Source organism: Vipera ursinii (genome assembly GCF_947247035.1).
Source record: "Vipera ursinii genome assembly, chromosome: 2".
Classification (NCBI taxonomy): domain Eukaryota; kingdom Metazoa; phylum Chordata; class Lepidosauria; order Squamata; family Viperidae; genus Vipera; species Vipera ursinii.
Genome location: NC_139513.1, coordinates 119,416,991 through 119,431,877, shown reverse-complemented (window position 1 = coordinate 119,431,877; position 14,887 = coordinate 119,416,991). Strand labels below are relative to the sequence as shown.

The following is a 14,887-nucleotide window of genomic DNA, read 5'->3' as shown; positions in this document are numbered from 1 at the left end:
TATGGATAAAGTGTTCCGTGTAAACTCATGGATTGCCAGACAGAGAAAGTTGCCTAGAGATGTGGTGGTTTACTTCACAAAAAGAGAAATCAGAGATGAAGTTATACAAGCTGCCTATGATGCTAAAGTTGTGATTGCTGATCAAGAAGTCTTGGTTTTAAAAGAGATCCCTCCAAAGATTTTGAGGAGAAGGAAGGACTTTACATTTCTTGTGCAAGAGCTCAAGCAGCGAGACATAAGGTTCAGATGGGAGATTCCAGACGGGCTGATGGTGATGTATGAAGGCAAAAGGTACCGGTTGATTACTGTGAAGCAAGCGCGTGATTTCTACAATACTGTTTTAAAAGCAACCCCATTAACACTTCTGGAAGCTGCAAAGGGATCTGGAGAAGGAGGAGAAGGAGAACATCAAGAGGATGAAACTGAGGAAAATGGTGCTGGAGGAGATCAAGCTACAACCTCTTTGGATGATCCTAGAGAGCAAAGGGTAACGCGTGCTGCTTTAAAAAGAGCAAAGAAAATAAAAGAACAAGACCAGCAAAAGTCTTCAGAATCTTCACAACGTACTCATAGCAAAGCAGTGGGAGGAGCACGGCCTAAAGAAGATAGTCCTATTAAAGCAGTGCTTCAAGAGCTTTGGGAGGATATGCATGGCAACTAAATTTTTGACTTGGAACGTTAATGGACTAAATTCACCACAGAAGAGAAAGAAGGTTTTTCAATATTTAAAACAATTTAAGATAGATGTTATATGTTTGCAAGAAACGCATATTAGGGCTATGGACCAAAAGTTTTTATTGAACTCAAGACTGGGTACGCATTTTGTTGCCTCTGCAATGAATAAGAAAAATGGAGTGGTTGTTTATATTAAAAGTGCCATAACAGCGGATTTAATTGAAGCAGATAAGCATGGAAGATACGTACTGATAGACTTGTTGCTAGAAGGCAAAAAGACGCTTCTAGTTGGACTGTATGCCCCTAATCAACAACAACAACAGGCTGACTTTTTTAGTTTACTTTATACAAAGCTTACCCAGTTGGATTATAAATCTTTTATTTTTATGGGGGACTGGAATGGTGTTATGGATGTACAGATGGATAAGGCTGGAGCTTTTAAGCGCATTCCAAGTCATCTTATTTATTTGTTAACTGCTAGGAGAGTAACAAAATCATTAAGGACTTTTTAAAAAGTATAAATACGTAAGTGTAACATTTTACAAATTTAAGTTAAAAGTAAATAATGGAATACATTTTCCTCCAAATATTGCCATATATTTTCTTAGAATTGCTGTGTAAAGCTGTTCCTGCGATATGTCTCATCCTTAATTAAATTCTAAGGGTATGATTTCAAGTAAGTTTCCAATAGCATTTACATTCAGAAACATGTTAGTAGTTATTTTTAATGGCTCTATATGGCTGCCCAACTCACTCAGTGACTCCAGGTGGTTACAAGGAATAAAAACCCAATATAAAAACAATCAAAAAACGTAACTCGCCACCCTTGAAGATTGCCTGAAAAATTATCAATTGTAATCATAGTTAGGACCTGAGGGACAGTCTGGTATGGTGGTTAAGGCATTTGGCTAGAAACCCGAAGACTGTTTTTTCATCCTGTCGTAGGCCCAAAGTCAGTTAGGTCACGCTTAATATTGGGGAAAAGGCAGTGATAAACCAATTCTGAAAATCTTGTCAAGAAAACTGCAGGGACTTGTTTAGTCATCAGTAGTCAAGACTGGCTCAGAGGACAACACTCTTAGTTGGAGGCTTCAATGCAAGCACACTGGAAATAGAGGATTTGTGCTGCCTGCATCTATGCAAGACAATCCCAGCAACCTTAGTCTGCAAGTGAATTCCATGTGCTTCTTCCCATGAAACTGGTTTCAAATATTTTGAAATCATGCTTTTCTTTTTTAATATGAAAGAGAATGCATAGTCCAGGTTCTGTGGCAATCGAACACTTTGTAACGTGTAATGTATTGCCTGATTTTATTCAAATGAAAATATTTGATCAAATACTGGAAAAATAATAATAACAAAGTCTGTGACACACATACACAAGAGAGATGGAAACTGGGTTTTCTTCCAAATAGGTGATAAGAATAAGGTAAGCTGGGTCACTTTCAATTATATTTTATGGACTTCTGTTTTTTGGACCAGACACACAAATTATTCTGTTCAGGTCTCCTATGGAAAGAAGCCTGTTTCTTCAGTAAATGCCGTAGGTGGGTTCATCACTGTCCCTGTACCTGTCCAGGTACCTCAGAGGTTGACGGTGTGGATATTTCTTCTGGGGGGGATGATATTTGGGTGGCCGAACAAAGTCAAACACTGGTTCCTTCATGTCTTTAAAAAGAAAAGAGAACGTTAGCACTTCTCAAAAATTACAAACAAAACAAGTTCTGATTTTTAGATTCTTATATCAAGGTTGACCAATTAACGGTTCATCATTTTTCTATCTTTTATCTGTCATGATTTGCAGTATTTTCACTGTGGCCCGAAAAAGCATATGCTTCCTTCCCTTCCTAGTGAAGTGAAAACAAGTGAATTCAATAATTATAAATCTATGTCCAGATTGTGGTTAATTTTCTCTCTTCTACTTGATAATTGATTTCCTGGGGGAAAAAACAACCTAAGAATCAAAAAGCCTCCGAAAGTGAGAAGGAGGGGGATCTTTGCCCTACTCTCCTACAGGAGGAAGCGGTGAATTAAAACTTTTTATGGGGGACAGAAATATACTGAAATGAAATGAATATAAGACCTAAATCTGGATAAGTTTGAAATTGGTGGAATTTGTTAAGATTTTCTTTTTAAATCATGAAAACAGAAGACAACTGTGTTTTTTTGAAAACTGAAAAACGAATTGGTGCTGACATCTAGTGGTGGATGAAAATATACAATAGTGGTTGCTCCAATACAGGAACTGGCAAAGCCCAGGAAAAGATAACTTGTCTTTGTGACCTTCAATGCTTTAGTAACAGAGAACAGCTGTGATAAAAAAACATTTTGGGTTACCTACAAAGCAAGAATTATAGCCTTTAGAAAAAAATTGACCTTTCTGGATTATAAATATCTACTGAACTGTGACTCTAAAGCTGTTTGCAGAGAAAGGAAAACCCTAATTTTTGGCTATCATGGGAAACCAGAGATTTGCAGAAAGAATATACCAAGAAAAAAACAAATACTCTCCAGAAGGAGATGTATGCTATGTTGCAACTAATTCAAAGAACAATGATCTCAAACCACGAGGAAATTAAAAATAACTTTGAAAATATAAATGAATACATCTCCAATTTAACTTTACAACAAAAAAACTCTCAGAAAATAAAAATAGAGAGCGAGCAGATAAAACAGACAACTGAACATAAACCAGAGGAAAGAGATTTAAAGATGAAACCTAACAATAGAAAGAAGTATGACTTAACCCAGGTGGAAAAATCCATACTATGTCAGTGACAATTACAAGAAACAGGCTCTATAAAAATGACTTATCAAGGAATTTTTGAAGAGGAAGGTTCCGGTTTCTATCAATTTTGGGTTTAAACTACAGCTTACATTCCACCCCCACCTCATATAATGGGTTTTGTTTTGTTTTTTTGGGATAACAAAGTTTAAGCCTGTCCCAATATTTCATTTCAACCCTAAAAAAATGCAAAATTGTAGATATTTTACATGTGGTCCATTACTTACTAAGAAGCTCATAAAAGACGTTTGTGACAGAAGTATCCCACTCGCATTGGAAAAACACCAGTCCTGCTGGTGTCATATCACTCTGATGCTTCTTGTAGAAGTCAAATGTTTTGAAGGTTCTCATCTTGAGGCTGTGACTGAAGAGACGGAAATGCAAATGCAGTGGGTTTGCCTTTTGTAATCTCTTCATCTATTACTATCCCCCTGTTCAAACATCAATTTCTGAACTCTTAAAATGACAATATAGATGTGCTATGTGTTGAGTACTATGTTTTCCCCCTAGTAATTATAATTTAATGTGAGTGAAAGTGAAAAAAAAAAACAATTTAAAACTGGTTTAAATATTGAACATGAGGTTTCTGGAATGAGAGAATTGTATCCAGTTCTCCTATTCATCAGCCTCCCATAAGCAGATATATTTTGACTGTGTTCCCTCTGCCTTCCATTGTACATTCATTGTGCAGCCATTTGAAAAAATAGAGCTTAGTGGACACCCAACACCTCTACCCCACTCTATCTGTGGGCATCTCACTGCAAGACCCCAGAGTTACTTAATACTATAGGCCATATGCTGATTTCTACCCAAAGCAGCAGCCCAACAAGTTGTATGTACAGACTACTGTCCAATAAAAAGGTTTCAACATTTAAAGCCATTTAGCTAGTTGTGCTTGTTTTCAAGTTTTTTTGGTTTGCCTGCTGAAATATTAACTGTTTATTTTTAATATTAAAAATATCTTCAACTGTTCAGTTTTCCTTCATAAATCTGCCATCACCCGAGATAAGAGGTAATATCCCAGTGCAATCTTCTTTCATCATTATATGGAAAATATGAAGAGTTACCATGGTGTTGGCCGCACATCTTCAGTAAAATCAATTGGCTGGTTCTGTTGGAATAGAAGGAAGACGTAGCGATGGTATCCCGTTCCTCTGGCTGGAAATGCAGGGAAATAATGGCAGATTTCTTGCCCTGCCTCTATTTGGTTGCCTGGAATGTTTCCCCTGTTGATAGAAAACAGGATCCAAACATGTTTGCCTGACATTATTCCCCTGAACAAACAAGGAATTCGTTCAACAGCCACCAAAGGATAGAACTAGTGTTTATCTTGGGGAAGTTGGAGCTATTCCAATGAGGGTAGTAATAAAGGTTAGCAAGCTCCCTTGCAAAACTGGCTTGCTAGTTGGCAAAAGCTGCTAGCGATTTATCTGGGCAGTGTACAGCCCTGGGGAAACCCTGAGCACATCCCTCAAGGTCTTTTAAGTTTACCAGGTAGACTGCTGTTGGATTCCAAGGATCTCATCTCTGATCTAACCAGTATTACATTACAGGACATGTCTCAGAAATCAGTGCAATCCTCAGGGTTCTGTCAAATTCACAAGAATTCCTGATTAGACAATTCAAAACTATAAAGTTTACTGAAGGTCAGACAGCTTTCCACCAACTTTTAAGATGTATGGCTTTAAATTCCCTAGATCAGTGATGGCGAACCTTTTAGAGACCGAGTGCCCAAACTACAACCCAAAACCCAATTATGTATCATCGGGTGCCGGGTGGGCGTGGCCCATTGGGTGGGCGTGGCCCATTGGGTGGGCATGGCTGCGGTGGTAATGGCAGACTGGTTGGGATTAAAAAGTTCAATCAATCAATTCCAACTTTGCGAGATCTTTTTTTTTTCCTGTGAGAAGTTGAAATTGATTGATTGAATCTTTTTTTTTTTTTGCTCATGGCGGCAGAAGCCTAAGGCGAAAAGATTTTATAAAACCCAGCTGAAGGCCTAGGACTGGGGCAATGGTGCATGTGCCCACAGAAAGGGCTCTGTGTGCCACCTCTGGCACGCGTGCCATAGGTTTGCCACCATGGCCCTAAATTCTTTGCTGTGGCCACACTGGGCAAAGAATTCTGAGATTTGAAAGCCTCAGATTCAGAAAGTATCCTGTCTGGGGAAGGCTGAGTTTAAGAATTTGGAAGGCACTGGGCTTCGTTCCTTCTAATACGTTTGCAATACACACCATCTTTTTAGTTTTCTAGTTCCATATATTCTTGTCCCCCTTTTGCCTTGAGGGAAAATAAATCACTCATATATAATCTTGTGGCATTATTGAATTAGGTGTTACTTTGGTATTGTAGTAAATAATTTATAATTGCCTTATACTAAGTAGAATATTGGATAGAAATTAAATAGATGAAAGAGACAATAGGGGATTTCAGTTGTATCTTCCTTGGCTGGTTAGAATGGTCCAGTTATTATCACATTTGGCAAATATACTGGCTTGTCAAAAGTAGAAACAGCCAAAGAACCAATATCCACTCTTTTCTTAGCTTTGGACCATTGAGATCATAAGACATTTATTTAAAAACTAATGGCTCCAAGTACTTGCCTTATAGAACACAGAGCAGAGGTGGTCAAACATGTTCCAGGGCAAGAAAGAATAATTTTAAATGAAAAAGGAGTACATTTCAGATGGTCATCAAGGGCACATTTCTAATAGCATAAGCTGTTCCATCAACAGAAGACAGTGGAGTCTGTTGGCTTGAAGGCCATCTATTGGGGTTGCCATAACAGTAGTAGACTGTACACTGAGCAGTAGAATAGGCTAGCCCAGGGGTAGGCACCCTTGGCTCTTTTATGACTTCTGGGAGTTGAAGTCCACGAGTCATAAAAGGGCCAAGGTTGCCTACCCCTGGGCTAGACTAAGATCCCATCTAATCCATACATTCTATGATTCTATCATTATGGGTGGATCAGGAAAATTAGCGTGATATTATATTGGTAGCTAAATTTTGAGGTTTTGTTCCAGATTTCCTTTGAATATGAAAATGATACCCACAGTGCAGGGGGTTGGAATAGAAGACCTCCAAGGTCCCTTTCAACTCTGTTATTCTGTATTCTGTACAGTGCTAATACTCACACCAGCCAATGGACATACTCCAAATTGCCATCAAACAGGTGTCCATCTGTACAAACAAGGTATACAAAAACCCAGTGAATATACAACTCATCTTACAAAGTTTGTCTTTATTGTACTGTTTTGGCTGTAGCATATTCAGGGTTTTTTTTTCTTTTTTATTACAACAGTTCCATTTTTCATGCTACTATAGCAAAGTTTTACAATGGCTTTTTTTAAAAAAACTTAGTGATAAAAGTTGCACAATATTATATAAAGAACATTTGACAAAATAACCCTCCTCCAGTTCTGATACATCTGTGCCACATTTTAATCCTTAAGTCACTTACCAATTTCAAAACTACAATTAAATTATAATAAAATATTTAAAAATAGCAAAACTTTTCTAACTATTGCTTGATCTCTTTAATGAGGAGTCCTCATATTCTGATGCCAAAAATGACTAGAAAATGGGGTTGAGGTTAGACTAGATTATAAACTTCCCAGAATCACTAAGATAGTGGGATGGGTGACATATAGATTAATTAATTAAATGAATATAGCTATTTACTGTGAACATTTTTATTTTAATCTATAACTCATTGGGGTTGCCAGATCTGGCAGGCAATATTTCAGCAAAAGCCTACAATGGACCTGGACAGGCAAAGCAGCAATTGAGTTTGGATAGTAGTGGAACTTTTATCAGCTTTGGGAAAAAAATTGCAGCCTTCTTTTATGTTGCTCACAACATCTACAAGCCTTAAATAAAGGCTAGGGACAAAAAAAGCCATCTAGAACTTGCAAAATCTTCCTTTTAAATGCCCAGTCTACCTTACAAAAGCAAGAATTATCTAAATTAAATTGAACAAAGATCTAGGCCAGGGATCCCCAAACGCTTCACCTCAACAACCCTTCATACATTTTCAAAATTGTTCATCGACTCCCAAACATTATATAAAAATAAATTAATAGGTACTTTAATACTACAAACAATAATAATAGACACATTTAACACCATCAAACAACATCTGCCTATCCCAGGTCCTTGCGAAGGTCTCGATAGGTGGATAAAAATACCAAATCCAAGCTTGTGGGTTGGTTTCCAAACGTTTTGTTACCAAGCTAGGTAACATCTTCAGCAGAGTTTAGGGGATGTCAGTGTCAGTGTTCTGTCAATGTACTGGCACTCCACAAGCAATTCCAACAACAGATACATCAACCTACAACCAGCCTACAAACTCCTCAGAATCCAAATCAACCACATAGCCAACCAGAGACGGTACCAACCCTCAACCAATCCTCAACCAGCCTCCCCTTCCCGTCAGCAATTCACCTTCCAATGACCCTGACCTGAAGTAACCTCCCTATCACAAGCCTCTCACTGATGACTCATACCTGACCTATCCCAAGACCCTCACTTGACACACCCACACCTGAAGCCCTTATAAACAGAACACTGACACCAACATCCCCTAAACTCCACTGAAGATGTTACCTAGCCTGTAATGAAACATTCAGAAACCAACCCACAAGTTCGGAGAATGAACCTTCACCTTCATTCTACACCTGAGCTACAGATATTCGCCACCATTTGCATACCAAATCCAGTCTAAACATCTAGCTGACTATGCAATGAACCATAGTAGAAGAGACAACTCATGGTTGCTCTCGCCAGCAACTTACCATTCAACCCTGGGTAACATTGTCTTGCTGCACCTCAAATTCAGGACTAGAGACTGGAATGGAACTCTACAGAAACCTCAAAAGATTGACCCCCAATTGATCTTTGACCATTTAATCTGCTATTGATCCCCAGCCATTTATCAACTCTCTGAATAGTCCCATTGACTCTGTGGGTCAATATTAGCCACTTTGAGGAACCCCGATCTAGGAAGTTTTTCTTACTTACAAGATTTCTGATTTTTTTCTCTACAGACGTTTTCACTTAAAGTGTCTGCTTCTGCTGCAGCAACTGGATTTTATTCAGAAGTTCAAAATATGCAATGGAAAATCTTTTCCAACTGTTATGAAATCCTATCATACTAAGAAAGTATTCCTATCATAATGGCACTTACCTAGATTGGTGAGCAACAAAGTCCAAAGTGTTCCTTCATCTGCTTCAAATGAGATTTCAGGAGGATTAAAAGCCTAAACAGGAAAATATGAAAATGAGTATTAAATAGCTTATTCTCCCACTCCCCACCATAGTCCTGAATAAAGAATTACAACTTTAATTGTAAGCTATCCAGAGTCGCTGAGGAGTTGAGTGGTTTCGTAGTTGAAATAACAATAATTTGTGTTCTTAAATTATACTTGCTCTCCTGGCTGTTCACAACTTTCACATCAGTCAACGGACATTTATGTCATTTCTTGATGACTGCAGCATGGACAATCAAAACTAACATTCTCAAGGAACCTTGGGAGTTAAAAGGAAGATGCGATAGTGAAAAAAATAGGGAGTGGGGACAAATTTTGGGAGCCATGAATTGCACAAGGAAATGTAGTGACGTCCCCATTATATCACGCAAGTGGATAGAAAGTATATTTCAAGTTGTTTGGGGAATTTGATTATTTTCAACCCAGGATGTATACAATAACAATCCTGATGATTTACACACTCCTTTTCTTCCATTTTAGGTTACAAATAGGAGAAAATAACTGGTCCAAAGACAAATTTCCTTACTGCATGAATTTGGGGGACACTGTGGACAATAAAAAAGATCATACTGCTGTTAACTGGTAACATAAATCTCACCCAAACACCTATAGTATTGCAAAAAGCTATCTAATTCTGTAAGATTAGTCTAGCCCATGCAAAATTTACAAGTAAGGTTGAGGGTCAGTAGTTGAAGCATCTTTTGCCATGATTATGTGATAGGTTAAGAGCATCTTATGGTCCCAGACATTTAATAGATGATGGTAGTTTCTGCCTTACTCATGCTTTTCTGGTGCAACTGATACTTTTTTTCCTGCACAAAATAATTCATTGCTGATTTTCAGCATTTTAGTTGAAAACTGCTCCAGGTGAACACATGCCTGCAGGACATAGTGACTATTGTAAATCAATGATGGTTGCCAAGTGCCCAAATTGTGATTATGTAATTGTGGCAGCCACATCCTCTAGGATCAGTTATAAGTCCCCTTTCTCAGCATTGTTGTAACTTTGAACAGTTGCTGAACAAGTGGTCATTAAGTAAGGATTTGTTGTTGTTGTTAGTTGCGAAGTCGTCCCACCCATCGCGACCCTATGGACAATGTTCCTCCAGGCTTTCCTGTCCTCTACCATCTTCTGGAGTCCATTTAAGCTCACGCCTACTGCTTCAGTGACTCCATCCAGCCACCTCATTCTCTGTCGTCCCCTTCTTCTATTGCCCTCAATCTTTCCCAGCATTAGGCTCTTGTCCAGTGAGTCCTTCCTTCTCATTAGGTGGCCAAAGTATTTGAGTTTTAGCTTCAGGATCTGGCCTTCTAAAGAGCAGTCAGGGTTGATCTCCTCTAGGACTGACCGGTTTGATTGCCTTGCAGTCCAAGGGACTCACAGGAGTCTTTTCCAGCACCATAGTTCAAAGGCTTCAATTCTTTGGCGCTCAGCCTTTCTTATGGTCCAGCTTTCACTGCCATACATTGCAACTGGGAAGACCATAGCCTTGACTATACGCACTTTTGTTGACAGGGTGATGTCTCTGCTTTTTAGTGTGCTGTCTAAGTAAGGATTACCTGTAGTTAATCTGACAAAGAGAGCACTAGAGGTATCTTTGATTATAATTATTCCTATTTACTAGATGTTATATTGTAGAATTAACTTATAGTGAATCTGATTTCATTCAGGTTAACCCTAACAGCTGTAGCCCTGCAAGGTGGGTATTCTGCTGGCAGAGCACTATATTAATACATAGAGAACATATAACTATTCACATGTTTACAGTAATGACACAATTTTGTGAAACGTTCCAGGAAAATTACTTTAGTGTCTTATACCTAATACATGAGCAGCAGATAAACCAAAACCAAAAAAGCATGTACTTTATCTCAAAGCTCCTACTTTTGGTATAATACCTCTGTGGGAGTAACCACATTTCCATAATAAACTGGCATAACATAATCCTCATCCTGGTTATATTCCACTTTTAGAAGCACTCTAGGAACAAACAGGGCATTATCAAACAAGTCCCGGTACAGTCCATAGTGTTCTGCTAATCGTTGCTTGTGATATGGGCCACTGGTTCTTTCCCATTCAGCTCTGACATCATCTAGAGGAATCTGCACTGCAAGCAGAAACAAAATAGTTAGGTAAACAAAGTGGATAAACTCTTGTGAATGCAAAGGAAATAAATGTTGGGAGAACGGTTACTAACATACATGTTTTGAGCCAGGATGCCTTTTCCAGTTCTGGATTAGTTAAATTTTGCTTCCTAAAAGCCTTTCTCTCTTTATATATATTTTTCCGTGATAATGCAAGACTGGGCAGACCAATGTCGATCTTTGCCTCTTCATCTAAGATTTAAAAGAAAAGAGATTATGGAAAATAAATCTTGCAGTTTTCTATACAGTTTACTGATGGACAATCCACAACTATTTGAAAAATTGGGCAGAATCAAACTTGTTTAAATAGCATACCTTAAAAGTGAAAATAACTATTTTCTATCTTATGTAGAAAGTGGCTGTTGTAGACTTGGAATCTCTGATTTACAGAACTCTTAATAGTAGCAGAATTCATTACAAGTTAAAGAGGGAACAAATTGGTGCATTTTTCCAGTAAAGATGCTTTGCTCTTTGAACTGAAACAATTGTTCTGTTTTACTTTTAAGATATAATTACAAAAGCCAAATCATCAACTTTATTTTGTTTATACTTTCCTGATCACTTTCTTAATAGAATTGAATGTTACCATCCAATTCATTATGTTTATTCAAAAATATGTTTTATCATGGTCAATAAAATTTATAAGTATACAAAATGCATTATGCCCTTGGGAAAAATGTTAAACTATTTAATCAAAGCTACTGGAGGGGGAAAAAAAACTGGGCTAGGCTTTTGTGCTCCTCCGTGGTTAATACCTTCCTCTGGAGTGATGTGTTTCTTATATGTTCGCCACCAAGGAGTTTTTTTATTCTCTTTTTCTGCTACCTTGAAATAACGAGTGAAAACACGATACTTTTCCAGTGCTTCCAAGTTACTAACATCAATATCTTCATTAGGCATTGGTCCCAGAGGTACACCCAGTTTGCAGAGGACAGCTAAAACAAAAACACAAAACAAAATAAATTGTATTTGTGTAACAAATTATCTTGTTGGATCAAAACACAGTAGGCTAGATCTTTATTTGGGCTTCTCCTATTCAAATGTAACCATCCCAGAATGGAAACAGGAGCAAAATGAAGAAAAGACTGCAAAACCAGATAATTAAATTAAAATTTACATTTAATTTACATGTTTAAATTGTTAGACCTAAACACAGTATGAAAAAAAGTGAAAGAATCAAACACTGGATCATGACACTCATTTCTACATTTATCTGTGAATTGTATGAAATAAATAGAATATAGCACCAAAACATACCATCAGTTTTTCTATCTCTCCATTTGCAAAAGTATAAAAGCTATTTCCAAGATGACTTTTAAAAACAGAACAGTTAGCAACTGCACTCTTCTTCTAAAATGAAGATTAGATACATTTATATCTGTATCTACATTTAGTTTATTGGAAATTTACACAATGAGTGATCACAGAATAAGTAATTTTAACTACTCAAAACGAAGTATTTTAGCTGCAATCAAAATCAATACAATGCTTACACACATAAAAGGGCACCAATACTACTGGCCAATGTTAATAACCTGTTTTATGTTAGCTTCCAAATACTGAATGCAAAACAAATGCACAATTATTAATACCATAAATGAGCACAAATAACTAGTGTTCCCTTCAAACTGGGATCAGTCCTTTGTGGGTATTGTTCATAAACATTTTACAGAATGAAAAAGTGATACATGCATAACCAATCTCTTTATACAAGTTGAGAGCAATGTTCTTGTGATTTTGAAGAAATGCCTTGGCCCTCATGTATCCAACACCTCTCTAGCCTTTATTAAACTGACTGCATTTTAAAAAATGCTACAGTTTTAAGGATCCACCTTCGAAAGCAAATTTCTTGCACAGAAACATGAAAAATGATCAACAAATGAACAGCAGAGATGTGCACCGCTGGTGCACAGTTTAACCCCATCTACCAAAATATTTTCAGTCTCGATAGTCTATTATTGTATGATTGTCCGGTTATCTGCAGCCCAGAGAACGAAAACTTAGCAGAACTTTACAAGTTAAGATGCATACTATACTTGCAGAAAAACTTAAATCCATCCTTTATAAATTCTAAATGAAGAAACCACCATTCCTGGGGTCTTTCAACAAAACACCCATAAAGGTGATAGCAATATTCCAGACACAGGGATGCACTGGAATATAACGAAACCAAACTTAACAGGAGGAATGGTCAAACGTGGACTTCTAAAATGCAAAATGAACGTGGGGAAGCCAGTTCCACCAGGCGCTGAAAGATCACCGAAAAAATATCTCAATTTCCCCTTCCGTTCTAGCGTCACCCACCAGTAGTACTAAACCCTCTGCTCCTCCGGAATCTGCGCAGGGCGGCGTTTAGAACGGGCGCCGCCATTTTTGTGCAAGTTCTCAGGTTCCCTCTCTTGGAAAGGGTCCATCAGCGCACTTTCGGCGCATAGGAATGACGTCATGGTGAAGTTGTTTCTTCGAGTGCCCGCAAAGGCTTTTAAAAAATATTTTAATTCTTTCAAGAATTCTTCTCAGCGCTCGCTTCATTTCTCGATTCATAAAAGCGTATAGTATAATAAGTCGTGTTTAATTTCTTTAAAATTAGCTGACTTTTCACTGAGACTATAATACAGTAAATGTACATGATCACTTGATTAAAATGAAGATTGCCAGTCGAGCAAAATGAACAAATGTATAAACACATACAGAAAACCCCCTGTAATAATTAGTTTTATTCTTTTATAATTTTTATATGACAACTTTGTTACTTTGTTGGAGAGGTAAGGACCACGATAAGAGTATAACTTTTATAATTATAATGTAATGAACAAGTCAAACTGACGCCCTCGGTGGCGCTAAACAAGGCAGTTAAATATCCACGGTCCTCTTTCATTCTGATTAAATTGTAGACTCGTCTACAATTTAAAAAAAAACCTGCCTTCTGAAGGTAATTCAGCAGATCTGAAATAAAAACAGTGGGAAACATCCTGAATGGTCAATACATAGTTAATAAGTCTATGTATAATAAGGTTTTTTACAATGCGAAGGAGGACACAAATAAATAGAAGAAGAAAAAATATCGTAAATAAAAGAAACATTTATTGCAACAATAATACAGAATACATTATAATATGATAAATGCATAATAAAAACATTTGTAACAATAACATTTTATATTGTGTAAGGTTTTACACTTAGCCTCACAATTGCCCCAGCATTACTCAGGAATTTAAAAGAGCCAAAAGAAACTCCTGAGCTGAGGTTTCAGCAAGCAAACAACTTTTATTTTCATCAAAATAGAGTTGGGTGGCCACATCTCTCTTAGTGGCTGGTAGAGAGATGAAGGCAACAACCAGGAAAGATGTCTTCCACCTTTTATACCTTTCCAGAACAAAGAGATCTGGTTTGGTACTAGGAACCAAAAGGTACAGAAAAATAATTCCAAGATGATGACTCATATACAACAACTCAGGTTCCACCATAACTCCTTTTCCCCCCTCCTCTTACCATGCTCTTTTCATGTAAGCAATCACCTGTACCTAAAGCATGAAACATTTGCTTTTATATAACTAATTTCCCAATATAAAGCACCTACAAAGCTGCTTGCACATAAACAAAGATGATTAGAAAGTATCACTACTAATATCAATATTACTAACATCAACCTTAAGTATAATAAAATCCCTTCATTGTAATTATGCTTACATGCCTATTAATTATTTAAATGAGTAGTTTTCCATTGAATGAATATTTTTGTCAATTTATCATCTTCTAACAATATATTGGAAATATCTGAACCAGAAATATCCTTCATATTGAATTTTATGGCAAGTGCTGCAGCTAGAGTATCAACATTCAATCTTGATTTCTGACTTTTCCAAAAATCATTAGCAATTGGAAAAACCCTTTCAACTGCTGCATTAGTTCCAGGGCAGCACAAGGTAAATTGAACAAGAATAAATAAATTTTCACATGGAATATGTTCATTTTTGAAATGGCTGACTATTTCCACTCATCTTTAATCAATTTC

General features: G+C 37.2%; 1 protein-coding gene across 1 annotated transcript; it reads right to left on the bottom strand.

Annotated features, from left to right (window-relative positions):
• Window positions 1-1,933: 1,933 nt before the first annotated feature.
• Window positions 1,934-13,263, bottom strand: MRPL38 (mitochondrial ribosomal protein L38). The gene is made up of 9 exons (XM_083353915.1): window positions 13,177-13,263; window positions 11,628-11,807; window positions 10,930-11,064; window positions 10,627-10,835; window positions 8,646-8,718; window positions 6,595-6,640; window positions 4,528-4,686; window positions 3,688-3,824; window positions 1,934-2,343 (listed from the first exon to the last, which is right to left on the bottom strand). Exons 1-9 carry the CDS (start codon window positions 13,241-13,243, stop codon window positions 2,207-2,209), a joined length of 1,143 nt encoding a protein of 380 aa, XP_083210041.1. The 5' UTR covers window positions 13,244-13,263; the 3' UTR covers window positions 1,934-2,206.
• Between the last annotated feature and the right edge of the window lie 1,624 nt (window positions 13,264-14,887).